This window comes from Mytilus edulis, chromosome 13 (genome assembly GCF_963676685.1).
Source record: "Mytilus edulis chromosome 13, xbMytEdul2.2, whole genome shotgun sequence".
NCBI classification, from domain to species: Eukaryota; Metazoa; Mollusca; class Bivalvia; order Mytilida; family Mytilidae; genus Mytilus; species Mytilus edulis.
In genome coordinates, this window is record NC_092356.1 from 37,019,435 (window position 1) to 37,046,663 (window position 27,229).

The 27,229-nt window shown below is 32.3% G+C and overlaps 1 protein-coding gene across 1 annotated transcript; it reads right to left on the reverse strand.

Annotated features, from left to right (window-relative positions):
* Positions 1-8,746: 8,746 nt before the first annotated feature.
* Positions 8,747-25,591, reverse strand: LOC139501759 (D-2-hydroxyglutarate dehydrogenase, mitochondrial-like). The gene is made up of 7 exons (XM_071290903.1): positions 25,235-25,591; positions 22,827-23,024; positions 21,601-21,794; positions 19,757-19,925; positions 10,625-10,914; positions 9,872-10,043; positions 8,747-9,211 (listed from the first exon to the last, which is right to left on the reverse strand). Exons 1-7 carry the CDS (start codon positions 25,494-25,496, stop codon positions 8,955-8,957), a joined length of 1,542 nt encoding a protein of 513 aa, XP_071147004.1. The 5' UTR covers positions 25,497-25,591; the 3' UTR covers positions 8,747-8,954.
* Between the last annotated feature and the right edge of the window lie 1,638 nt (positions 25,592-27,229).

Sequence of the window (27,229 nt, forward strand, 5' to 3'; positions counted from 1 at the left end):
ATAAAGTATATATAGCTGACTATGCGGTGTGGGCTTTGCTCATTGTTGAAGGCCGTACGGTGACTTATAGTTGTTAATTTCTGTGTCATTTTGGTCTCTTGTGGAGAGGTGTCTCTTCGGCAATCATACCACATCTTTTTTATATATAAAATGGTTTTTTTTTCTGCCAGTACAGTTCAATCCATTCAAATATATCTATTAAAGTGCTAAATATGGACTAGGAATGGTTTCTTCCTATACAGTTCAGTCCATGAAAATAAGTAGATACTACAATTGTTCCTTAACAGATTAGTCTATTAAAATAGTAGGTATAACATGGTTTCTTCCCAAACAGTTCAGTCCATTAAAATTCAAGGTACTAAATATGGACTTAAAATGGATTCTGCCAGAACAGTTCAGTCTATTTTGTCATGGGTAAGACACCTTTCAACGGTCAAATACTGTTATAACTGTTCAAGCAATTAATGACTTCTGACTGAGTAATAATTGAACTAAACAGTGATAAGCCTCTTTCTCGATTTTTTCAGAAGATTACACATTTTGATATGCTATCACTGAACTTTCATCAGTGGTGACCTGGTATTGATGTTATTTTTATCAAAAATGTGTGTTCACTTGAGTGAGTACTAGTTCTTTTTAAGATCTAAAGATGTTCACACCATAATTCATATAATAACAATATTATATCATCAATCATCAAGAATCTGAATTATGTAATAAATGAATAATTTTCAATGACAATGTTTTTTAACATCTACATCCATATGGGTATTCTGTTAAAAGTTTCTTGTCAACAAATCAAAAGTTATAAACCTTGCATGTTTTTTTCTAATTTTATTAGAAATTTGCATTTTTCACCCCTAAGTTTGAGAACTTCAATTGGTGATTATCATAATTTCATATTCAATGGTTATTAAGTGCGTACCTTCTTGACGAAGATAGTAAATAACCTGCAAAATGACGTTAACTGTAATTTTTGGTGAATGACGATAAAATGTACAATTCCTATTTGACAATCATTGACAATAACACAACTGAATGATTTTGACAAAGCACACAAAATTCTTTCCAAAGATAAGGGGAATAGCTAATATTTGTGACCAATGACAAATCATGATTAGGATATTTTGAAGAATCACAATAAAATATTACCAATAATGGGAGCAAAAAAATGTGAAACTCAACAATAAAGGGCATTTCTACCCTATACAAATGGAATTAATCTAATCATTGTACCAGTTTAGAAGCCAATTGTCTTTTCCATTTCTTACATGAAATAGATTTTCAATTATAGCTTGTGGCTGACTATTTGGGTGTTGGGCTACTGGGGTGTCTAATTTTTATACGACCCCAAAAAAAAATTGGGATCGTATAATGGTATGTCTGCGTCGTCGTCCGAAGACACATTGGTTTCCGGATAATAACTTTAGTTTAAGTGAATAGATCTTCATGAAATTTTTTCAGAAGGTTTAAAACCACAAAAGGAAGGTTGGGAATGATTTTGAGGATGATGGTCCCAACCAATTAGGAATTAGGGGCCCAAAAGGGGCCCAAAACAAGCATTTTTCTAGTTTTAGGATAATAACTTGTGTAGAAGTATTTCAATTGTCTGAAAATCATACCGCAATGTTTAAAACCACAAGTAGAAGGTTTGGATTCATTTTAGGGGTTATGGGGCCAAAGTTTAGGGATTAAGGGCCAAAAAGGGGTCAAAACAAGCATTTTTCTGGTTTCAAGGCAATAACTTATGTGTAATTGTATGGATCTCTCTGAAATTGTACCACAATGTACCATATAACAAAGGGGAGGCTGGGATTAAGTTTTGGGTTAATTGCCCAAAATATGTAGGAATAAGGGGCCAAAAAGAAGCATGTTTCTAGTTTCCAAACAATCATGACAATAACTTGTGTTTAAGTTTATGGATCTCTCTGAAATTGTACTACAAGGTTCGATACTGCAATGGAAAGCATGAGATTGAGTTTAAGGTTTATTGCTCTAAGGGGGTTTCAAAAAGTTTGGGGGGATTTTTTGGTTACCATTTTTTGAAGGGCTTCCTTTTTTTTCAAATTTTTTCAAATTTAGAATTTTGAAAAGTTTCAAGAAGAAATCTTCAATTGCACAGTATTGTGCAATAGATTTGTTAGATCTTTGACCACTTAATTTTGTGACAAAAACCTATATTATGTCAAAAATTTGATCACAATCCAAATTCAGACAGAATCAAGCTTGAATATTGTGACCAAATTTGCCCCAACTGTTAAGGGTTCAACCACTGGGGTCGTATAAAGCTGCGCCCTGTGGAGCACCTAGTTTATAGTTGTTTGAGCCAAAGAAAAGCTAGTACTGCATTTTCAAGGGGGATAACTCATGTGAGACAAAAGTGAAACCATGATAGCATCATTCCCAAACTTTTCTTGTGTAAAATGTGCAGTAACATTGTGTTCAAATTCACATCAGCAGCTGTTTTGCAAAATGCAAATTATCATTTTCTAACATAGCTATGGAAGAACAAAATTCATCTAAGGCTGCCAATATAAATTACCCCTCAATGGAGATTTAAATGTGAAGACAATCCTATTTCGAACACTACATAATCAGTTCAATCTTTTTGAAATATTTGCAACTGGACAAAAAGCAAATATCAATTAATAAATTATTTTGTATATTTCCAGTTTGTATGTCAAAATAGTTGGCAGTTTCTTTTATTGTGAGGCAATCACATTACCTATGCAAAGTACAATCATTTACTTACATTTACTTATTTCCAGGATTCCTTTTAAGCAACCAATAATTTTCTGTTCTGAATAATGAACCATGGGCATGACAAAGAAAGGCATTTTTCAGGATATCATATTTTATTTTAACAAATACCCATCTTTTAAAAGATTGGCAAGAAAGAATCTACATTATATTCTGATTAACAATGTACAATCTAGAATATATAATTTTTGTAAATCTATGGCACATTATTATCAATTCGGTGGTTAAATCAACAAATCAAAATTTTAAATTAAAATTAATTAAATAGCAACTACAAATTATGTACCTTCAACCATTATTATATTGTATCCACATGGATATATACAAATACAACAACGTTACTTTAAATTCAGAAATTATTGCGAGGTTTTTATCAATGCGAATAATGCTACTAGGTGAGTATAGCAATAATAAGAATTCCCATTTAGATAACAAAAACATAGATTTGTATGTAGATTTTTCTTAAATCGCAATAATTAAACTCTCATTCTTGTCCTTTTTTTTTTAAATCGCAAAAATAAATGCAAGCAATAATTTCTGAATTTAAAGTAATAAACATCACTTTTGGATGTTTAAAACATTTTAAACAAATAAGTACTAAATGGTAAAATGGAAAGAATATTTCTTCCTTCTTACTTTGAGTTATGCACATATCTTAACCTTTTGGTATGTGCAATATCAACATGTATGTGGTAATTGATTGTCCCTATCTCTTTGTATATTAATATAAAAACATTTAAGGTATCTTTATATAAAATATATTTAAACTTGTTTTGGAATGAAAAAAAATGCACAAGCTTAGAAACAAAACATGCTTGCTATATATGCTTATTTTTCTAATACTACAATGGTGCAAAATCTAAAATATATATTAATTTGGTGAAAATTGTAAATGAAATAGACAATGTAAAAATATTGCTTTGCTTTGTGAAGTGAAAAATAAAATGCTATATAAATATATTGTTTCTATCATAAACAAAGCTTTATTGGGTCATTGACTAGTTTCAATTTTTTCAATTTTGGTGAGAAACACTTTTTCTTAAGTAGCTAAAGAAAATATGCAGTTAATACATTATCTTTGGTGTGTTAAAATTTGAGATAGACTCAAATAAGTTGACTCCTTCGAAAATAAAATTTTGAATTAGGTAACTCTTTCAAAAAATGTTTTGCATGAAGCTGACATAATATTGAAATAAAATGCACAACAGAATAAACTCAGTGTACATGCATTCAATAAAAAAGTACTGAAATTAAAAACCTTTGTAGATACAAACAAAAATCACCTAATATTCAAATTTATTCCTACATGAGTTATTTCCCATTCTATAGTGAATTTTTTCCCTAGAATTTAAGGAAGCTGGCTTGTCATGTTATATATTTTTTGTCAGATTTTCGGAATCCTCTAGTTTTATCTATTTGAATGCCTTAAAAATAATTGCCTGGTGACCCCCATTTTTCCTTTTGTAAATCTTTTACATGTATAATGATAAGCCATCTGTTAAAGTCTGATAAATTTTTAATTACTTTTTAACAGTTTTTGAGAACTTTAACATGTCAATGATAAAGCTATGAAAAGTCAAAAGAGAATATTTTCCCGCCAAAATTTCAATGGCTATTATCTTGAAAATAAACACAGTGACCTATATATTTTTTTTGCTCTTTGGATTCCTTTATGAATCCCCTATCTATATAAACTAGTGTTTTGAAAAGTTAATTACTGTATACAGTTTATCTCTATCTATAATAATATTCAAGATAATAACAGAAAACGGCAAAATTTCCTTAAAATTACCAATTCAGGACAGTAACCTAACAACGGGTTGTCCGATCCATGTGAAAACATCAGGGCAGATAGATCCTGACCTGATAAACAATTAAACCCTGTCAGATTTTCTCTTAATGCTTCGGTTTTTGAGTTATAAGCCAAAAACTGCATTTTACCCCTATGTTCTATTATTAGCTTTGGCAGCCATTTTGGTTGATTGGCCAGGTCACGCCACACATTTTTTAAACAAATTACCCCAATGATGATTGTGGCAAAGCTTAGTTTAATTTGGCCCAGTAGAGAAGAAGATTTTTGTAAAAGATTACTAAGATTTATGAAACTAGAGGCTCTAAAGAGCCTGTGTCGCTCACCTTGGTCTATGTGACTATTAAACAAAGAAAGCAGATGGATTCATGACAAAATTGTATTTTGGTGATGGTGAGGTGTTTGTACATCTTACTTTACTGAACATCCTTGCTGCTTACAATTATCTCTATCTATAATGAACTTGGCCCAGTAGTTTCAGTGGAAAATGTTAGTAAAAATTTACAAATTTTATAAAAATTGTTGAAAATTGACTATAAAGGACAATAACTCCTTAGGGGGTCAATTGACCATTTCGGTCATGTTGACTTATTTGTAAATCTTACTTTGCTGAACATTATTGCTGTTTACAGTTTATCTCTATCTATAATAATATTCAAGACAATAACCAAAAACAGCAAAATTTCCTTAAAATTACCAATTCAGGGGCAGCAACCCAACAACGGGTTGTCCGATTCACCTGAAAATTTCGGGCAGATAGAACTTGACCTGATAAACAATTTAACCCCGTGTAAGATTTGCTCTAAAGGCTGCGGTTTCAGAGTTTTAAGCCAAAATCTACATTTCACCCCTATGTTCTATTTTTAGCCATGGCGGCCATCTTGGTTGGTTGGCCAGGTCACGGGACACAATTTTTAAAATACATATCCCAATAATGATTGTGGTCAAGTTTGGTTTAATTTGGCCCAGTAGTTTCAGAGGAGAAGATTTTGGTAAAAGATAACTAAGATTTACGAAAAATGGTTAAAAATTTACTATAAAGGGCAATAACTCCTAAAGAAATCAACAGACCATTTTGGTCTTGTTGACTTTTTTGTAGATCTTACTTTGCTAAACATTTTTGCTGTTTACAGTTTATCTCTATCTATAATAATATTCAAGATAATAACCAAAAACAGCAAAATGTCCTTTAAATTACCGATTCAGGGGCAGCAACCTATCAAAGGGTTGTCCAATTCATCTCAAAATTTCAGGGCAGATAGATCTTGACCTGATAAACAATTTAACCCCATGTCAGATTTGCTCTAAATGCTTTGGTTTTTGAGTGATAAGCCAAAAACTGCATTTTACCCCTATGTTCTATTTTTAGCCATGGCGGCCATCTTGTTTGGTTGGCCAGGTCACGGGACACAATTTTTAAAATACATATCCCAATAATGATTGTGGTCAAGTTTGGTTTAATTTGGCCCAGTAGTTTCAGAGGAAAAGATTTTTGTAAAAGATGACTAAGATTTACGAAAAATGGTTAAAAATTTACTATAAAGGGCAATAACTCCTAAAGGGGTCAACAGATCATTTCGGTCCTGTTGACTTATTTGTAGATCTTACTGTACTGAACATTTTTGCTGTTTACAGTTTATCTCTATCTATAATAATATTCAAGATAATAACCAAAAACAGCAAAATTTCCTTAAAATTACCAATTCAGGGGCAGTAACCTATCAACGGGTTGTCCGATTCATCTCAAAATTTCAGGGCAGATAGATCTTGACCTGATTAACAATTTTACCCGATATCAGATTTGCTCTAAATGCTTTGGTTTTTGAGTTATAAGCCAAAAACTGCATTTTACCCCTATGTTCTATTTTTAGCCATGGCGGCCATCTTGGTTGGTTGGCCGGGTCACCGGACACAATTTTTAAACTAGATACCCTAATAATGATTGTGGCCAAGTTTGGTAAAAATTGGCCCAATAGTTTCAGAGGAGAAGATTTTTGTAAAAGCTAACGACGGACGACGACGACGACGACGACGGACGACGGACGCCGGACGCCGGACGCCGGACGCCAAGTGATGAGAAAAGCTCACTTGGCCCTTTGGGCCAGGTGAGCTAAAAATGGTTAAAAATTGACTATAAAAGGCAATAACTCCTTCAGGGGTCAACTGACCATTTTGGTCATGCTGACTTATTTGTAAATCTTACTTTGCTGAACATTATTGCTGTTTACCGATTATCTCTATCTATAATAATATTCAAGATAATAACCAAAAACAGCAAAATTTCCTTAAAATTACCAATTCAGGGGCAGCAACCCAACAACAGGTTGTCCGATTCATCTGAAAATTTCAGGACAGGTAGATCTTGACCTGATAAACACTTTTACAACACGTCAGATTTGCTCTAAATGCTTTGGTTTTTGAGTTATAAGCCAAAAATTGCATTTTACCCCTATGTTCTATTTTTAGCCATGGCGGCCATCTTGGTTGGTTGGCCGGGTCACGCCACACATTTTTTAAACTAGATATCCCAAAGATGATTGTGGCCAAGTTTGGATTAACTTGGCCCAGTAGTTTCAGAGGAGAAGATTTTTGTAAAAGATTACTAAGATTTACGAAAAATGGTTAAAAATTGACTATAAAGGTCAATAACTCCTAAAGGGGTCAACTGACCATTTTGGTCATGTTGACTTATTTGTAAATCTTACTTTGCTGAACATTATTGCTATTTACAGTTTATCTCTATCTATAATAATATTCAAGATAATAGCCAAAAACAGCAAAAATTCCCTAAAATTACCAGTTCAGGGGCAGCAACCCAATAACGGGTTGTCGGATTCATCTGAAAATTTGAGGGCAGATAGATCTTGACCTGATAAACAATTTAACTCCTTGTCAGATTTGCTCTAAATGCTTTGGTTTTTGAGTTATAAGCCAAAAACTGCATTTTACCCCTATGTTCTATTTTTAGCCATGGCGGCCATCTTGGTTGGTTGGCCGTGTCATGCCACACATTTTTTAAACTAGATACCCCAATGATGATTGTGGCCAAGTTTGGTTTAATTTGGCCCAGTAGTTTCAGAGGAGAAGATTTTTGTAAAAGGTAACGACGACGGACAACGACGACGACGGACGCCGGACGCCAATTGATTGGAAATACTCACTTGGCTCTTCGGGCCAGGTGAGCTAAAAATGTTGCAATAATTTCTGAATTAACAGTACTTGAAATTTCTAAACACTCATCAAATAATATAGATATCAAATGAATATAATAATAATTTAGAATCTTTAAATTGAAAGTTAATTACTTAAATACAATTGTAAGTGTTAACAAAAGTAAGACATTCATATAAACAGGATTATAAGTAAAAACAAGAGGCTGTCACAACGACAGCAAACCGGATTTATTAACATTTATTTGTGTCCTGGCAATATCACAAGAACCATTACTGATGAATGGTGAAAGTGAAAATCGTCAATTTCAAATTTGACCTCCATTTTGTCATCAGTATCAACATATTAAAATTTGAAAAGCTTAGATTGAATGGTTCATGAGTAAATGCAACCTGAATGGAAACGCTATTTTACGATCTTTCAAGAACCATAACTCCTGAACGGTAAAAGTCAAAATCGTCATTATTGAACTTGACCTCTATTTTGTCATCAGTAACAACATATTAAAATTTCAAAAGCTTTGGTTGAATGGTTCATGAGAAAATGCACAGACACGACGGGAAAAACCATTTTTCAATCTTTCAAGAACCATAACTCCTAAACGGTAAAAGTCAAATTCGTCATTATTGAACTTGACCTCCATTCTTTCATTAGTAACAACATATTAAAATTTGGGAAGCTTTGGTAGAACAGTTCATGCGTAAATGCACGGACAACTCCATTTTTCAATCTTTCAAGAACCATAACTCCTGAACGGTAAAAGTCAAAATCGCCATTATTGAACTTGACCTTCGTATAGTTGTCAGGAATAACATATTAAAATTTTAAAAGCTTTGGTTGAACGGTTCATGAGTTAATGCACGGATTTGATTGCCGCCCGCCCGACCGCCCGCCCGCCCGCCGTACATCCCCAAATCAATAACCGACATTTTTGTCACAAAAATCCGGTTAATAAAATGAAAATTGATGATGAAATTTAAACAAATTTAATAATCATCTTGTTGCACTTATAACACACTTTCAAAACTTCTCAATAAACTTTTCCCTACAATTTGGGACATTAATTGATGATTAAATCAAAAAGATATGTGGGTTACATATTAATGAGACAGCAACCCAACAGAAAAATAAAACAAGAAAGGACTTATTGTATATCAAGGACTAGACAAAAGGACTATTACAACTGTAAACGATAAGTACTAAATTTTCATGATTATCTAACAACAGTTGGTAACAATTTATAAGGATTTAATATGCCATTAGGATCTAAGACTAGTTTCATCTGATTCATTATTCTAACAGCTGATTCTGATTTACTGTGGTAAATAAAGTCCCGCTTTTTGAACCCTAAACCATGCTCAGCACTAATACTTCCATGACGTTTAGCTACCCAGTCATACAGGAAAGGTTCTAGTAAGTCCATTGTTGTCTGACTATATTCTGGTGAAGTAGCATTCAAGTGTAAATTGCCTAAAAAAGTTCAAATGTAATTGAAATCTAGTTACATATAGAGTACAAAAACACAGAATAATAGCTATAGAAATAACATTTTTAAGAAGAATGTCAATATAATAGGTTATTATTGTGAATTATCTCCCCTAGTTTTCTATAAAATTCATGCCATTATAAATATTGTGATTCATTTACCTTAGTACATACAATGTACAAAATATCAAAATCTATTATTTGAACAGTGGATAGTTAAACCATTTACATTGAAGACCTGTTGGTGACCCTCTGCTGTTGTTTTTTATTTGGTCGGGTTGTTGTCTCTTTGACACATTCCCAATTTCAATTCTCAATTTTATTATTAGAAATATGTTATTTCAAAAAAAAAAAAATGCTCTAAAAATTTAGAATATAGAAGGAAACCCAGAGTGTATCATGACCCCCATTTAGGAAGACGTGAAATAGAGGCTTCCTTGTCTTCTGCAATAAGTTTTAATCTTCTGTAGACAGAAAATATATCACAATAACTTTTCATTCCGGTTGAAACTTCATTATGAAATTAAGCAAAAGAAAGGAAACAGTTTATAAATCATTGTAGTCTGAATATATAGGAAAATTCCACATAAAAAATCAGGATATTTAGTACATAATATAAAACTGTTGCATGTCATTTATACTTACTATCTCCAACATGACCATAACCTATGACCCTTGTAGTATTGCCTTGAGTTCTCTCCCTTACTGCCTCAACCAATCCATAATAATGTGATAAAGGAATAGATACATCGTACTTGTAACAATACCCATCATGCATCAGTCCTTCTGCTATTCTCTCTCTGACAGACCATATGTACTGAAATGAGACATGGAAGGATTATAAATCACGAAATGTGATTGACTTAAACTTTATATAAAGGACATACAAGAGAGCAATGTGGCCTTATATGTGCAGAGGACTTTTAGGTGTTTTAGTGTCGTATCACAAATTCACTCAATCACGATTATTATACATAAAAGCGCTACTGAGTACTCTGACAAACATTGAATTCACATGAATTTTTTTTCTATGAATGAGAAAATATTTCGACAAATTTACTTGTGAGTATGAATCTGCATCACAATTTTTTGGTATAATGATAAATAGGTAAGCTTATTCAGATTTTTAGAAAATAAGTGCTATTTTGAATTGGTGTTGTGACTGCTTGCTTTACAAAATTGTCCTTTTAATCAATGAAATTACTCCTCATGTTCATCTCATTTTTCCCATAGTTATCTTTTATATTCCTTTATTTCTCTTGTTTCTAGATTTATAGATACTACATGTAGATAAAGTGAGCAGCACTGTTTTTGTCTTCAAGACAAAGCTCTAACATCAAACAGAGGTTTATTCACTTCTTCATTTTACATCTAAATTTTGAATTATTGATTACAAACCTGAATTTTGGCTGGCTCAGATGCCACTGTACCGTCAATGACATATCCTCGATTCATCATGTCTTCTAGGAATCCATTCATTTTCTCCTCATCGTGAGTTCCATCAGATCCTGATGACTCGATTAGAACATAGAATGGAAATGAGTCATCAATAGGTATGGACAGTTTAAGATTGTCTCTAGCTACTGCTATGGCATCAGCGTCCAAAAATTCAAAGGCTGATAAAATTTCTCCCAGTTTCATTTTACTTTCTTTGAATATGTCAAGAACCCTTTCAAAACTGTCACAACCTAAAACAGAAAAAAAGAAAATTATGTACTTTTTCAATAAATGGATAATGTGAAGTATATAACAAATAATAAGATTTATTCCTATGAAGAATAAATCCGGTTATCGGAGGAAAGTGGGCTTACGTTTTGGGAGTTGTCCCGCTTTGAACACGTGGTGGAACTTGTTATGTATTATGAGTCACGTTAATTATTTTAACCTTGATAACTGTGACGTCATCATTCTTTCTTTACCACGTACGATACAGCAGAGGGAAGACGCAAAAAATTGGGTTCCGTATGAATTAACTAATGTTTGTTTCAAAAGTTACAAAGTTAATAATATTTCTTTGATTTGGTATATGAAATGGATGTCTTTCAAAAAATCTTATTTTACTGAAAAGGTTCGGAAAGTTTGAAAGATAGGAAAAGCACATGGTTTTGATCCAGTATAAAATAGTGTTAAAGATTTTATATCTTTTGTTGTTTCTTCTGTAAAGAGTTTCTAAATATTTCATTGTAAATTTTTAATTGTTGGTTTAATTCAGTGGAAATCATGAATTATATTTCCAAAAATAGAAATTTTAACAGACCCGTAATTTCAGATTAAAACTGCGCACATGGTTTTAAAGACACGTGTCGCATGGACGTCTGCGATTTTAAAACTATCGTATATGAAATGTTTCATCTGCTACACAGCAAGCAATTTAAAGAGAAACCAATAATGAATAAATGTATGAAGTTTATAAAATATACAGATCTAACATTGTTGGGTTGATGTTTAGACGAGTTGTATAGATATTATAACTTTTCAACGGTCGTTTCACTAATATTATTGTAGTAATTTTTCAGTTTTAAAAACCAAACATCTTATGGAAATCGGGAAAGCAGATCGTATGTCACAAAGGCCCTCTAAAAGTCCTTATAAATGCAGCCAAAGGCAAAGGGTACAGCAGAGGGGCGTACCGACACCGTTGGGAAACAGATCTAGCAATGTCGTTGGATAGCATACTTCCACGCAAGTTTTAGCTACATGTATGATGACTCCAGAACTTAGGAATGAAGTTGTTCAGATTGTCAATGGCAATGCCCTTATTCACTCTCCAGCTACTGTTAGTGTTACATCTCCTGACTCAGTCAATGAAAGGCAACAATCGAATACAGGTATAACACAAAGTTCTAATATTTGCCAATAACTAGTGCAAATGATAATCTATGTTTAAATGTTTCACAAAACTCGGAACAAAATAATTAATGGTGAATATGTAGATTTAGGTATATATTGCTTTAATACAAATTCAGGCACAGAACAGTAGATACAAATGGACAGCTGATTATCCAAACTAGACTAAGTAAAACGATTACTGATATTAACACATGGATAGATGCTTTCCTTATTTACATAAGTATTTATGTTGGTGTACATTTAGAAGATGCACCTAACTTAACCGAATACATACATGTTAAAATATTTTGTGTATCCGTGTTTCCAGTGCAAAATTTACAAAATCTCTCATTAGAGGGTATTGTTGGTCTCGCATACCTACCACTTTCTATTGATAATGAGTGTGCACTTATTCTTAATTTAGTGATAAATAAAAAGTTAACCACAGTTTCCATCTTTTATCTTAGATAGTTCAAAATTTAATTTAATTTTGTAGAAATCTTCTAGTTTCTGTTTGAAATTACTATTACAATGCTTGTTAAAGGGTATTCCAATATATTTCATTAATTCAGATAATTTATTAGACCACAAATTTTCTCTGTACTAAGTTGATATTTTAATAGGATTGATTGATTGTTGGTTGCTTAATGTCCAGTGGCAAATATTTCAGGCATATCTATCAGGACGAATATTTACACAGTGTCTGTAAATTGTGTCATTTTAGGATAATTTAGTTTGTATCAAGCGGATACATTGTTATGACACTGTCTGTAAATTATGTCTTTTTAGAATAACTTAGTTTGTATCAAGGAGATATTCTGGTAGGACACAGTGTCTGTAAATTGTGTCTTTTTAGGATAATCTAGTTTGTATCAATTAGATCCATTGATAGGACAAAGTGTCTGTAAATTGTGTCTTTTAAGGATAATATAGTTGTATCAAGTAGATACATTGATATGACACAGTGTCTGTAAATTGTGTCTTTTAAGGATAATATAGTTTGTATCAAGTAGATATGTTGATAGGACAGTGTCTGTAAATTGTGTCTTTTAAGGATAATATAGTTTGTATCAAGTAGATATGTTGATAGGACAGTGTCTGTAAATTGTGTCTTTTAAGGATAATATAGTTTGTATCAAGTAGATACATTGATAAGACACAGTGTCTGTAAATTGTGTCGTTTAAGGATGATTTAGTTTGTATCAAGTAGATATGTTGATAGGACAGTGTCTGTAAATTGTGTTTTTTAAGGATAATTTAGTTTGTATCAAGTAGATATGTTGATAGGATACAGTGTCTGTAAATTGTGTCTTTAAGGATAATATAGTTTGTATCAAGTAGATATGTTGATAGGACACAGTGTCTGTAAATTGTGTCTTTTAAGGATAATATAGTTTGTATCAAGTAGATATGTTGATAGGACACAGTGTCTGTAAATTGTGTCTTTTAAGGATAATACAGTTTGTATCAAGTAGATATGTTGATAGGACAGTGTCTGTAAATTGTGTCTTTTAAGGATAATATAGTTTGTATCAAGTAGATATGTTGATAGGACAGTGTCTGTAAATTGTGTCTTTTTAGGATAATTTAGTTTGTATCAAGTAGATACATTGCTATGACACAGTGTCTGTAAATTGTGTCTTTTTAGGATAATTTAGTTTGTATCAAGTAGATACATTGATAGGACAGTGTCTGTAAATTGTGTCTTTTAAGAATAATTTAGTTTGTATCAAGTAGATATGTTGATAGGACAGTGTCTGTAAATTGTGTTTTTTAAGGATAATTTAGTTTGTATCAAGTAGATATGTTGATAGGATACAGTGTCTGTAAATTGTGTCTTTAAGGATAATATAGTTTGTATCAAGTAGATATGTTGATAGGACACAGTGTCTGTAAATTGTGTCTTTTAAGGATAATATAGTTTGTATCAAGTAGATATGTTGATAGGACACAGTGTCTGTAAATTGTGTCTTTTAAGGATATTTTAGTTTGTATCATGTAGATACATTGATATGACACAGTGTCTGTAAATTGTGTCTTTTAAGGATAATTTAGTTTGTATCAAGTAGATATGTTGATAGGATACAGTGTGTGTAAATTGTGTCTTTTAAGGATAATTGAGTTTGTATCAAGTAGATACATTGATATGACACAGTGTCTGTAAATTGTGTCTTTTAAGGATATTTTAGTTTGTATCAAGTAGATACATTGATATGACACAGTGTCTGTAAATTGTGTCTTTTAAGGATAATTTAGTTTGTATCAAGTAGATACATTGATAGGACACAGTGTCTGTAAATTGTGTCGTTTAAGGATAATTTAGTTTGTATCAAGTAGATACATTGATATGACACAGTGTCTGTAAATTGTGTCTGATAAGGATAATTTAGTTTGTATCAAGTAGATACATTGATAGGACAAAGTGTCTGTAAATTGTGTCTTTTAAGGATAATTTAGTTTGTATCTAGTAGATACATTGATATGACACAGTGTCTGTAAATTGTGTCGTTTAAGGATAATTTAGTTTGTATCAAGTAGATACATTGATATGACACAGTGTCTGTAAATTATGTCTTTTAAGGATAATTTAGTTTGTATCAAGTAGATACATTGTTAGGAAACAGTTGTCTGTAAATTGTGTCTTATGAGGATAATTTAGTTTGTATCAAGTAGATACATTGATAGGACAAAGTGTCTGTAAATTGTGTCTTTTAAGGATAATTTAGTTTGTATCAAGTAGATACATTGATAAGACACAGTGTCTGTAAATTGTGTCGTTTAAGGATGATTTAGTTTGTATCAAGTAGATACATTGATATGACACAGTGTCTGTTAATTATGTCTTTTAAGGATAATTTAGTTTGTACCAAGTAGATACATTGAAAAGACACAATGTCTGTAAATTGTGTATTTTAAGGATAATTTAGTTTGTATCAAGTAGATACATTGATAGGACACAGTGTCTGTAAATTGTGTATTTTAAGGATAATTTAGTTTGTATCAAGTAGATACATTGATAGGACACAGTGTCTGTAAATTGTGTATTTTAAGGATAATTTAGTTTGTATCAAGTAGATTGATAGGACACAGTGTCTGTAAATTGTGTATTTTAAGGATAGTTTAGTTTGTATCAAGTAGATACATTGATAGGACACAGTGTCTGTAAATTGTGTCTGATAAGGATAATTTAGTTTGTATCAAGTAGATACATTGATAGGACACAGTGTCTGTAAATTGTTCCTTTTTAGTATTTTTGATTTGTATCAAGTAGATACATCAGAAACATAGTGTACATGTCTAGTGGCTTTCGAAGCGTTCCGTTCCGTAAATTGTATAATTATGATATCATTTGGCCACCACTTTTAGAATCACTTAAGGCATTTTTATTGCATGCAACTATATTTATTGCTTATATGTCACTTGAAACAAATTAAATGGGTTTATAGGACAGCTAACTGTTATCCGTAAAGAAAGATCACGTTGCAAAATTTTGCTATTAATTATTGTTATCCCATTCTCAAAAACGGATCAATGTTGTCATGGTACATGTATAGAAATAACAGAAACTAAACTAGAATATTGTCTAATTTATTTGTAAAAAATATGAAATGCAAAGACCAAAGGTTAAATTCCCCTTATTCTCTGACTTTGGTGACAAGTACCAGTGTTCATGTGTTCTAAGTTTTAAAAGTTTGAATACATGTAGGAATAATGGATTCAGTTTCATTTGGAATCGGAGATATGGTAAAAACCAATAAGCATGAATAAAGCAGCCACAAGAATGTACACCTTTGCCGCTTAGCTATATATACAATTGGGAGGTTGTTACATAAAATAGCCTGAAATATATAATAAGCCCGATATATTCACATCTGACGGCGTTACTTTATCTCATGTGGGCAATTGTTTTTTTTTTTTCTTATTTCATTACAGGGTAATTTAAATATAAATATATGTGTGTGGTCATTTAAAAGTACGGTCACGGCGGGTGTGTTGCGTCGCTACCGCATTTGTGGCGGTGGTCGAACTCAGTGTCCAATAACTCTTGGCATAGCCACTGAATTCGACCATGTGGCGAAAATAGCGACACAACATCTACAAATATATTATGCTTCTTATAATGGAATTATGTATCCGCTGAGCTTCTGTTTCCCAGGGCCAGCATCCGATATATTTTGGAAGCAATAATGTTAATAAGGATATTATATTGATATATAAGGAAATGACATTATAAGGAATAACAATAAGGTGGAAATAAGGAATAAGAATAATGTGGAAATAAGGAATAAGGAATGGACAATAATGTGGAAATAAGGAATAAGGAATGGACAATAATGTGGAAATAAGGAATAAGGAATGGACTATAAGGTTTAATTATATATACTAGGGACTTGCCAATTATGTTTCTCGGCAGTCCCATTCTTTGCCAAGCCGTGGCCGTACAATTTTGTACTTTTGCCAAATAAAATATTTCTTACTTTATATATTTGTATGTCATTTGGCCCCACGTTGTCTCAGATAATAAGATTTATTCCTATGAAGAATAAATCCGGTTATCGGAGGAAAGTGGGCTTACGTTTTGGGAGTTGTCCCGCTTTGAACACGTGGTGGAACTTGTTATGTATTATGAGTCACGTTAATTATTTTAACCTTGATAACTGTGACGTCATCATTCTTTCTTTACCACGTACGATACAGCAGAGGGAAGACGCAAAAAATTGGGTTCCGTATGAATTAACTTATGTTTGTTTCAAAAGTTACCCACCCACCCACCACTTAGATAAAAGACATACTCCTAAAATGTAGTTAATATACATGTGTTAAATGTTATATTATGTTATATCATGTTGTTCGTTTTTCTGCTGTTTTTGTTCTATTTTTCAGGTTGAAACTGGTAGCTTATTCCGATTGTAATCCCAATCCTTCGTCACGGCTTCAGACAAAGACTCCGACCATTGTAATCCCAATCCTTCGTCACGGCTTCAGACAAAGACTCCGACCATTGTAATCCCAATCCTTCGTCACGGCTTCAGACAAAGACTCCGACCATTGTAATCCCAATCCTTCGTCACGGCTTCAGACAAAGACTCCGACCATTTAATGGCGAAAATAGCGACACAACATCTACAAATATATTATGCTTCTTATAATGGAATTATGTATCCGCTGAGCTTCTGTTTCCCAGGGCCAGCATCCGATATATTTTGGAAGCAATAATGTTAATAAGGATATTATATTGATATATAAGGAAATGACATTATAAGGAATAACAATAAGGTGGAAATAAGGAATAAGAATAATGTGGAAATAAGGAATAAGGAATGGACAATAATGTGGAAATAAGGAATAAGGAATGGACTATAAGGTTTAATTATATATACTAGGGACTTGCCAATTATGTTTCTCGGCAGTCCCATTCTTTGCCAAGCCGTGGCCGTACAATTTTGTACTTTTGCCAAATAAAATATTTCTTACTTTATATATTTGTATGTCATTTGGCCCCACGTTGTCTCAGATAATGCAGTTACGCAACAATGCAAAACAAATAATAAGAAAACCAAGGTAAAAATATGGTCTTCAATTATGTTAATCTCACTAAAGTTCATACAATTTGTATCTAAATATTTCAACAGACTTATAGTATTCTACAACCAATACTCAAAAGGTATAAAAGTACTAAGTCATCAACAAAAGTCACATTGGTGCATGTTTGGCAGAAAATAAGCATGATAAGGAGGTACAATTAAAACTTCACTTCAAAAAGTAAAGATAATTATGTTGTATGATTGTGGATTAAACAACAATCAACTATTCATAACCAATCTGTTGTTGTCGAGCCTGCAACTTTTGTTGCAGAAAGCTCGACATAAGGATAGTGATCCGGCGACGGAGGCGGCTACAGGGGCGGCGGCGTTAGCTCACTTCTTAAAAGCTTTATATTTTAGAAGGTGGAAGACCTGGATGCTTCATACTTTGTATATAGATGCTTCATGTTACGACGTTTCCGTCAGTCACATGTCCACTGTCCTTGACCTCATTTTCATGGTTCAGTGACCACTTGAAAAAAAGTTCAAATTTTTTGTAATGTTGAATTCTCTCTTATTATAAGTAATAGGATAACTATATTTGATATGTGCATACCTTGCAAGGTCCTCATGTCTGTCAGACAGTTTTCACTTGACCTCATCCTCATTTCATGGATCAGTGAACAAGGTTAAGTTTTGGTGGTCAAGTCCATATCTCAGATACTATAAGCAACAGGGCTATTATATTCGGTGTATGGAAGGACTAGTACTGTAAGGTGTACATGTCCAACTGGTAGGTGTCATCTGACCTTGACTTCATTTTCATGGTTCAGTGGTTATAGTTAAATTTTTGTGTTTTGGTTTGTTTTTCTCATACTATATGCAATAGGTCTACTTTATTTGTTGTATGGAATGATTGTAAGGTGTACATGTCTAGCGGGCAGATGTCATGTGACCTTGACCTCATTTTCATGGTTCAGTGGTCAAAGTTAAGTTTTTGTGTTTTGGTCTTTTTATCTAATACTATACTGCTATATGCCATAGGTCAACTATATTTGGTGTATGGAAATATTTTATGATCTTTATGTCAGTCGTGCAGGTTTTATTTGTCTGTGACCTCATTTTCACGGCTCATTGCACAGTGTTAAGTTTTTGTGTTTTGGTCTATTTTTCTTAAACTATAATGGGTCAACTATATATGTTGTATAGAAGCATTGTTAGCTGTACATGTCTGACTGGCATGGTTCATCTGACCTTTAAAATGAGGTCAAGGTCAGATGGTCTTTGTTTAGTTATCTTGGTTAATGTTAAGTTTATGTGACAGTTGTAATAAAGCTTAGCTTTATACTTAGGACTATCAACATAATATCAATGATTAGTATCTATATATAGAAGGCAAGACATTTCAGCGTGTGCACTCTTGTATTTTATGAATTTGTTATGAATTTATGTATTTAATAAAACGAGGTCATCAAATAATCGGTTCTAACTTCTAACTATGATGTAAAAACATAACCTTTGTGACATAGGAAATCTACAGCAAAGAGCATCATGAATTTTGAAAAAGTCTGCACGGTTAGCCACTAGTATGATGCCCAAGACTAGTAAAATTTCATTTGGACTAATAAGTTTTTGCAAAACTCTGTTTGGACCAATAAGAAAAATGTCAGAATATTGGTCTGTGGACTAGTAGTTGAAAAAGTTTTTGGTGCAGACTGATGTCAACATTATTGTGCTTTTTCATGGTGGAGAAAGCAGCAGTGCCCAAAGTGAACAATTGACCTTAGGTAGGAAATTGACAATCCTTGTCAATTAAGATTGGAGTTGAGTGCACCTGCCCAGTACAGGACTCTAACTCACAACCTCAGTGTTGACAGGCTAGTGATACAGTAGTTCGACAACTGCTTACAAGTGTCTCAAAACAATACTTTTTACTTTCTGTTCTGGTAATTAATTTATTAGCCCATGAAAAGTCTGCCTCCAAATTGTTGAACATGTGTATCATTACAATAAAACCAGAAGATCCCAAAAGGTCTTTCAAGCAATAACTAGAATTAACTGCTTTCAGATCCTTATAAGCCAAGTGTGGACACGGAATCTATTTTTAAACCAAATTGTGTCCACTACAACCTCAGTGATGAACCATTTACCTTTTAAATCTAACAGCCTGTCTTACCTAGGAAAGCCACATTAACAGCATTTGGCTTTTGTGGACAAAGTATGGAAGCTTTTGTTATCAATCCAAGAGTTCCCTCTGATCCTATAAATAGTTGCTTGACATCATATCCTGTATTATCTTTCCTCAACGTTGATAAACAATCTACCACTTCCCCACTAGCAAGTACCTGCAAAAAATGTACACTCATATCTCAATAATTTAATTTTGGATGTAGCACGGTTTTTTGATTGACTGACACTGTTTTGTCTATTATCTCATAGACATAACTTTGTCATGTGACTGTGACGTCAGGTTTTTTTGTGATTTACAAAAGTTTAAAAAGGAATTTAGAATTAAATCATAAGGAATGACTGCAATGTCTATTTGAAATAAATTGGTGCACTCTTTAAAATAACCCACATAATTAAAGGGGGAACCATATTTGTGATGTTATTTCTTCATAGACAGAATAAAATGCTTCCTTGAGCATAGACAGAATAAAATGCTTCCGTGAGCGCAGCCTGAATTGACTGCAGTGATCAACCATGAACAGTTGGTGCAAGTTTGGACACAATATTCAATCTTGATTCTGTCTGAATTTGGATTGTGATTAAATTTTCAAAATAAAATAAATGTAGGTGGAAGATCATAAAAATTTGAAATGGGTTGAAATATTTGTATTAATTTTCAAATGAAGATTTCTTGCTATTGTACAATATTGTGAAATTTTAAAAAGATTTCTTGCTATTGCACAATACTATTCAATTGAAGATTTCTTGCTTATGTGCAATTCTGTGCTATAGCTATAATTTTAACCCCCTTTCAGTAATTACCCACAAACTCAATCCCAGCTATCCTTTTGTTGCATGGTACCTTGCTGTACAATTTCAGAGAGATCAATACACTTGACCTCAAGTAGTTGTCTGGAAAGTAGAAAATGCTTAAATGGCCCTTTTTTGGCCCCTATGCCTGAATGTTTGGGGCAATTACCCCCAAAATTCAATCCCAGCCTTCCCTTTGTGTTGGGTACCTTGCATTACAATTTTAGAGAGATCCATTCACTTAAACACAAGTTATTGTTTGAAAACTAGAAAACTGCTTGTTTTATGTCCCTTTTTTGCCTTTAATTTATGAACCTTTGGGGCAATTACCCCTATTACTCAATCCAAAGCTTCCCTTTGTGATACGGAACCTTGTGGTACAATTTCAGAAAGATCCATACAATTACACACAAGTTATAAATATTGTGTGGAAACTAGAAAAATGTTCATTTGACTCCTTTTGGGCCCCTAATTCCTAAACTGTTGGGACCATAAACCCCAAAATCAATCCTAACATTCCTTTTTGGTTTCAAACCTTGTGTTTCAATTTCATAGAGATCCATTCACTTAAACTAAAGTTATTGTCCGGAAACCAAGTGTCTTCGTAAGATGACATAATACCAATATACGACCTCAAAATATTTTTGTGGTTGTATAAAAATTTGTAACATTTTGTATCAACTGAGCAGCAAACCATCATATAGAACATGATTAACATATCTCAATTTAAACCATTTTGTCAGAAATCAATATGTAACTATTTTTTTTCTTCAAATTAAATACATATTTATCAATTTATTTTCTTTGATGCATTTACTTCCAAAAAGTCCTTCATTTCATACAGAGTTATCTTTCATCATCAGACATCTACAATGTAATCTTATTCCCATGGCCAGAAGCATCTTATCAAGTTGATTAAATTAACTGATTTAAATGTATGTTCATCATATAAAAACCTGTAGGTCAGGAATTTTACATAGAAATTAGAAATTCAAAATATTTTCATCAGCTTTGAGATATTTAAAACAACAGGTGACTTACAGCTTCCAGACCTAGCACACTACCATGTAATGATCCATATCGTAATAGTCGGAGCCCTCCAGCATTGGTTGCTAAGTTACCACCAATATGACAGCTTCCTTTGGCTCCAAGGTCCAGTGGCATAATAAGGTTACTTTCAGCCACATGGTCACTGAGATTACCAAGAATACAACCTGCTTCACAAACCAATGTTCCTGAAAATAGGGAGACAACTTTTAAATATATATTGGACTATCTCTTTATTTTAATAATGATAATTCTTGATTATTTTATAAATGATGTTCATAGTTTCAAGACAGAAAAAAAAATGTTTTCTTTTTGTAAGACACTAATAAATGTACTGCTCATTTGCCATGGATGTGTTTTGTTAAATGTAATAAAGATTTTGTTTAATGAATTTTTATTGAATAAATTTTACTTTCTGAATGCATTTTATTTTTATGTCTTTTCATTTAAAAAACAGTTGATTCAATTTGATTTCATAATATCATATGGCAATAACTTTTAATAACATATAGTAAAAGAACAATCAAAAATTTTAAATTTAAAAGAAGGGGAAATAACTTAGATAATTCATTTTCATTAAAAAAATGTATTGTAATTATTTTTTTTATTTTTTCATATAACACAAAAAAAGTATTCTCATTGATTTCTAAGGGGCTGGCTATCTTCTCAAAATTAATTAAAACTTCTATTATTGAGTTTTTTAAAATGGTTAATTGTTTTGTGTATTTAACATGCAAAGAATGAGATGTGCATATTTAGCACAAAGTGATTATTCATGCAAACAACATGAACAACATTATTATTCCAAAACTTCATAGACTTCTTAAGTTTTAAATGATTTTTTTTGTATGAAATATGCAATCTGACCCAAAGAAATTGACTACATTGTAACTAATTTATTATTCAATCTCTGAATTTTACTACTGTTCACATTTCTACTTACACTTTATCAATAATCTGATTTTTATCTCAAGATTTAGTTGAACTTTAACACTAACTTTAATATGAACTTAAAAAAAAATATTCTAGATTATCAAATTTTTATTGAATCTGGTTTTAAGTTACTTAATTTAAAAAAAATTAAAAATAGTTTTCACTGTCATGACTGTCTAGAATATAAGTCATCAAAAGACACCAAGCTGTAATCATGGTAATATTATAGATGTTGAATAATTTTGTTGATTCTTTTTGAAAATGTTATCATTTCCATAAGTTTTTACCAGAAATCTCATCCAGACTTATAATTTGGTTCATTAACTGGGTAGAAACAACAATTTCATCAAAGACCGGAACACTTCCTCCAACCAATCCTGTATTTCCACCCTGGGGCACCACTGCTAGTTTCCTTTCATTACAATACTTCAAAATGGCTGACACTTCCTCTGTGGTCTTTGGTCTCAAAACTACCTGACTTGATCCTTAAATTGTATATAAAATATAGGAATATATAAAATTAACATATTTCTTATAATTTTACATGTATATTACTGTATATATATGAATTTTTAACATGTATAATTCATTGTTATTGGAGTAAAGAGGATTGCCCTTGTATGTAAAAGCTGTTTAAATCTATCACATGTTTGGACAGGCAACAATCTACATGTATCTGAAGGAGTTGTCTCTTTTTTTAATCTAACCTTAACAAACTTTAATGAGTACAATAGAAAAATCAGGTTTATATCTGTCATGTCTGTAACAGGACTTGCTTGTGGAGCTATATTTTTTTTAAGTGTCAGGTGTTGGTGTGGTTGAACCATGATTAATTATACTGAAAGTTAGTTGTTTTTTTTATGCTTGTAAGTTGTATATAAAAACAATTTTCATACATATACAGTACAATTTGTAATCTACAAGTAATCATTAATGTACATGATGTAAACAAGACTGGTGTTGTGGTCTCCTTGAACATTCTCGTGATTCAACTTTAACTGATGTATATTTGATTTGATGTTTGATCATGACAATTGGATTTTGCGTGATAAGTGTTGCAGTTATATCGATTTGATAGACATTTAAGTGTGCAGACTTTATTTATGAAATTTATTGTTTGTCTTAGGGGGGAGGAATGTGGCAGTTAGAATTATCATGTCATTATTATTTCCCTTGTTTAAAACTATATATTTCATATTTCTTTATTTGATGAATTGGATGAAGCTTATTCAGTATATATTTGTTAAATTGCATAGCTTTTGCTATTTGAATTCATTGGTTAAAGATATATATTTATATTGTAAAGTTTAATATTTGCATCGTCGCAAAACCTTTGATAACCTTCTGCGAGAAACTTATATATTTTATATAACTGGTTTTAGATTATTCTGTTGAATCCTTTGAGGACTGACTTTCAGTCAAACCAAGGAAAGCCAAGCTTTCCATCCATCGTTTAGTGCATCAGCTACATGCCTTCTTAAGTACGGGTAATTTGAAGTCATTGAATGCTTCATTTCTACTATTTGACTTTACATGATAAAAGTTGTACTTTATTGATTAAATTATATATTGTTTTCACTGTTTTTCGTTTTCATTTACTTAGATATATTTTAGGAATTATAGTTATCCCGTACCATTGTAAACTCGTACCAACGTCGACTCGTACCACTAAAAAAAAACTCGTACCAATGCAAACTCGTACCACTGCTAACTCGAACCAACTTATTTAAATGCATTTAAATGGTGTTAAATAAAGAAAATATACTTTACTTTTACTCAATACCTCTTGAGTCTGTAAAATATATATAATTTGAAAGTACAATGACCAATTTGTAGCTAATGTTCCTTGTCTATTGGTCCTGGATAGAAAATACTTGAGACTGGTTTTTTAATTACTTATATTTGTAATATTATTAAAGTTTCACCCCAATAAAACTATATTTATTTTTCATGAATAAATCTTAGCAGTTAAAACGGTTAATCAAAATGATTTCCAAAATGAAATTCTTACTGTCTATAAATAACAATAAAATGTAACTGTTTCCTGTTAAGGGGTTTCCCGAATTTTCCCGCCAAAAAGCACATGGCTTCCAACAATTGTAAACATAGCATTCGATTTGTGATAATGGATTACAGCTTTAATTAATTTAATTGAATATAGATATTCAACTTAAGGTACAGTTAAAGCAATGGTTTTTTTTTACTTTCTTCTGGATTAAAACTAGTTTGAAAGATCAGTTTAAAAAATAAAGCTTAAAAAAACATTCGTATTTTTGTCTAAGCTTTCCTTAAAATCCAGTATAAAATTCGAGTAATTCAACTTTATTTTTATTAAGTTCACAAAAAAAAAACATAAAACATTCATGTTTTTTAATATATTTTTAATGGTACGACTTCCCAGTGGTACGAGTTTATGTTGGTACGAGTTAACTTTTTTGGTACGAGTTTACGTGGTACGAGTTTTCCGTGGTACGAGTTAACTTGCTTCCTATTTTAGCGCATCACATTTGGCATCAGTCGTTTCCGTACAATTCAGTTCACAAACCTGCAAACCAGATCAAGCTGTGGTCCGCATCCCCGAATCTTCAGCAGAATTGTTACTGCTACAGGTAGTTAGGTGGCACTGATGTGGGCATCCGAATAAGAGAATAACTCGGGACAAAGAAATTATACCAGAAGGGATTAAAATTTTTACCTCTGCATGTTTTTAACCAATCAGTGTTGTATCCATCGAGTTCTGATGACCCAGTCAGAACCCTCCCAGGTATCAATTTCTCAAATACTGAAAGGTCTTTGTCAGTTAGTGCTGAATAACCACCGCGCTTTAGATTTGGATAACGTACACTTGTTAGTGGAACTGTTTGACGTAGAAATGAGCGATAAAATGTCCTTTTAGTTTGACATTGTAAACTATAATTGTTTGATAACAGTCTTCTCAAAGCGTAAGAAGCTTTCATTTTCGTAATCTGTCTTTAACTGATACCAAATTCAGTTTTAAATGTAAAGATAATTCGACAACTGATAAGAGATCAAATCCATGGGCGCAGACATATTGAAAATTTTAAATCGAGCCCTAATCCGGGAATGGATAATATAATCCGAACTGTTAAGCAAGCACCAGCCAGTGCAAATCAAAGAGCTGAAAGCTGTGAAGAAAAATGACGCCACTGCCTCTAATATTGGGATATATTCATGAAAGTCTTAATTTTCACATACCGCAATAAGTTTAACATTGTAACATGTCTCCTAAGCATATAATTGATATTCGTATGTGTGTGTGTGAAGTTAAGATGACAACTGGCTGTTTTTTTTTTAGTACAAATGAATAGGATCAAGAGTCAAGACTACCTTAATGATCTACAGTATCCAATGACTACTCGCTGGTTTTTTTTGTACAAATAAATAGGTCAAGAATACTGGAATGATCTGCAATGTCCAATGACTACTAGCTGTTTTTTTGTACTAATAAACAGGTCAAGACTATTTAAATGATCTACAATATCCAATGACTACTGTCTGTTCTTTTGTACATACTAAATTAAATTTCTAACGTTTTTATAATGATAGTAATTCTTTTTATCAGAACAGTAAATAGAAATAGTAAATAAAGGGACGACCATTTGATATTCTCGGGGGGGGGGGGGGGGGGGAGGATTGGTCCTCAATGCTCTTCAACTTAGTACTTGTTTTGGCTTTCGAACTTTTTTTTTATCTGAGCGTCATTGGTTAGTCTTGTGGAGACGAAACGCGCGTCTGACATATTAAATTAAAAATCTGGTACCTTTTGATAGCTATTATTTGTGTGTTTCTCTGTCCTATATGTTATCCCATGTATTTGCATTGTAGTTCTGTCATGTAATGTTGTCATTTGAATGTTGAATTTAACATTGCCTTAAAAGCGGGAGGTTTGGCTAGCCAAAAAACCGGATTCAACCCACCATTTTGTTTCTTAAAATGTCCTGTAACGTGGCAAGTCAGGAAAATGGCTATTGAAAATGGCTATTGATATATTATAGTGCGTTCCTGTGTTTGTTACATTTTAGTGTTGTGTTTCTGTTGTGTCGTAGTTCTGCTCTTATATTTGATGTGTTTCCTTCATTTAGGTGTCATACCACCAATTACTCCCTCAAACTTAGAACGTATGTGAAAGTAGGCCTACTCGGACAAAAAATAGTGCATTTGATGTCATTGTTCACCTAAACAAACCAACAAATTTGCAGAAATGAAACTTTTGTTGAAAGAGAAATATATTAAGACCATTTTGAGCAACATTTTTACCTGTCTAGGAGTTTGCATTTAAAATTGAGGATCAATGCGCTCCATGGTATACTAATTTAAGATTTCCAGAAAACCAGGGGTTATTTTTAGTGGTACCTCCTTTCGGGAGCTCTCTTCTTTCTTATATGATTTTGAATGTATGTTGAAAATTGGCATGCAGAAAGGTGACACCTGTACAATTCAGGATATACCTAGTTTCTATGAAGTTAAACTTAAGGTAAAATATTTAGAAAGCTGTGAAAATTGCAAAATTTGGTTGAACAGATAGGGACTTTTAATTGGTGGTATGACACCTTCAGTGTTAGTTTTTAACCCGGATTTGTTTTTTTTTTCTCAATCGATTTGTGAATTTCGAACAGCGGTATGCTACTATTACCTTTATTTACCAAGTATAACTTGGAGTGATAAGAAA

Coding starts and splice junctions, on each gene's coding strand:
- LOC139501759 (XM_071290903.1), bottom strand. CDS start 25,496: ATGAAAGCTTCTTACGCTTTGAGAAGACTGTTATCAAACAATTATAGT. Junction 10,044..10,624: donor CTGAGCCAGCCAAAATTCAG/GTTTGTAATCAA, acceptor GTCTCATTTCAG/TACATATGGTCTGTCAGAGA. Junction 9,212..9,871: donor TTATGGTCATGTTGGAGATA/GTAAGTATAAAT, acceptor GAACTTTTTTAG/GCAATTTACACTTGAATGCT.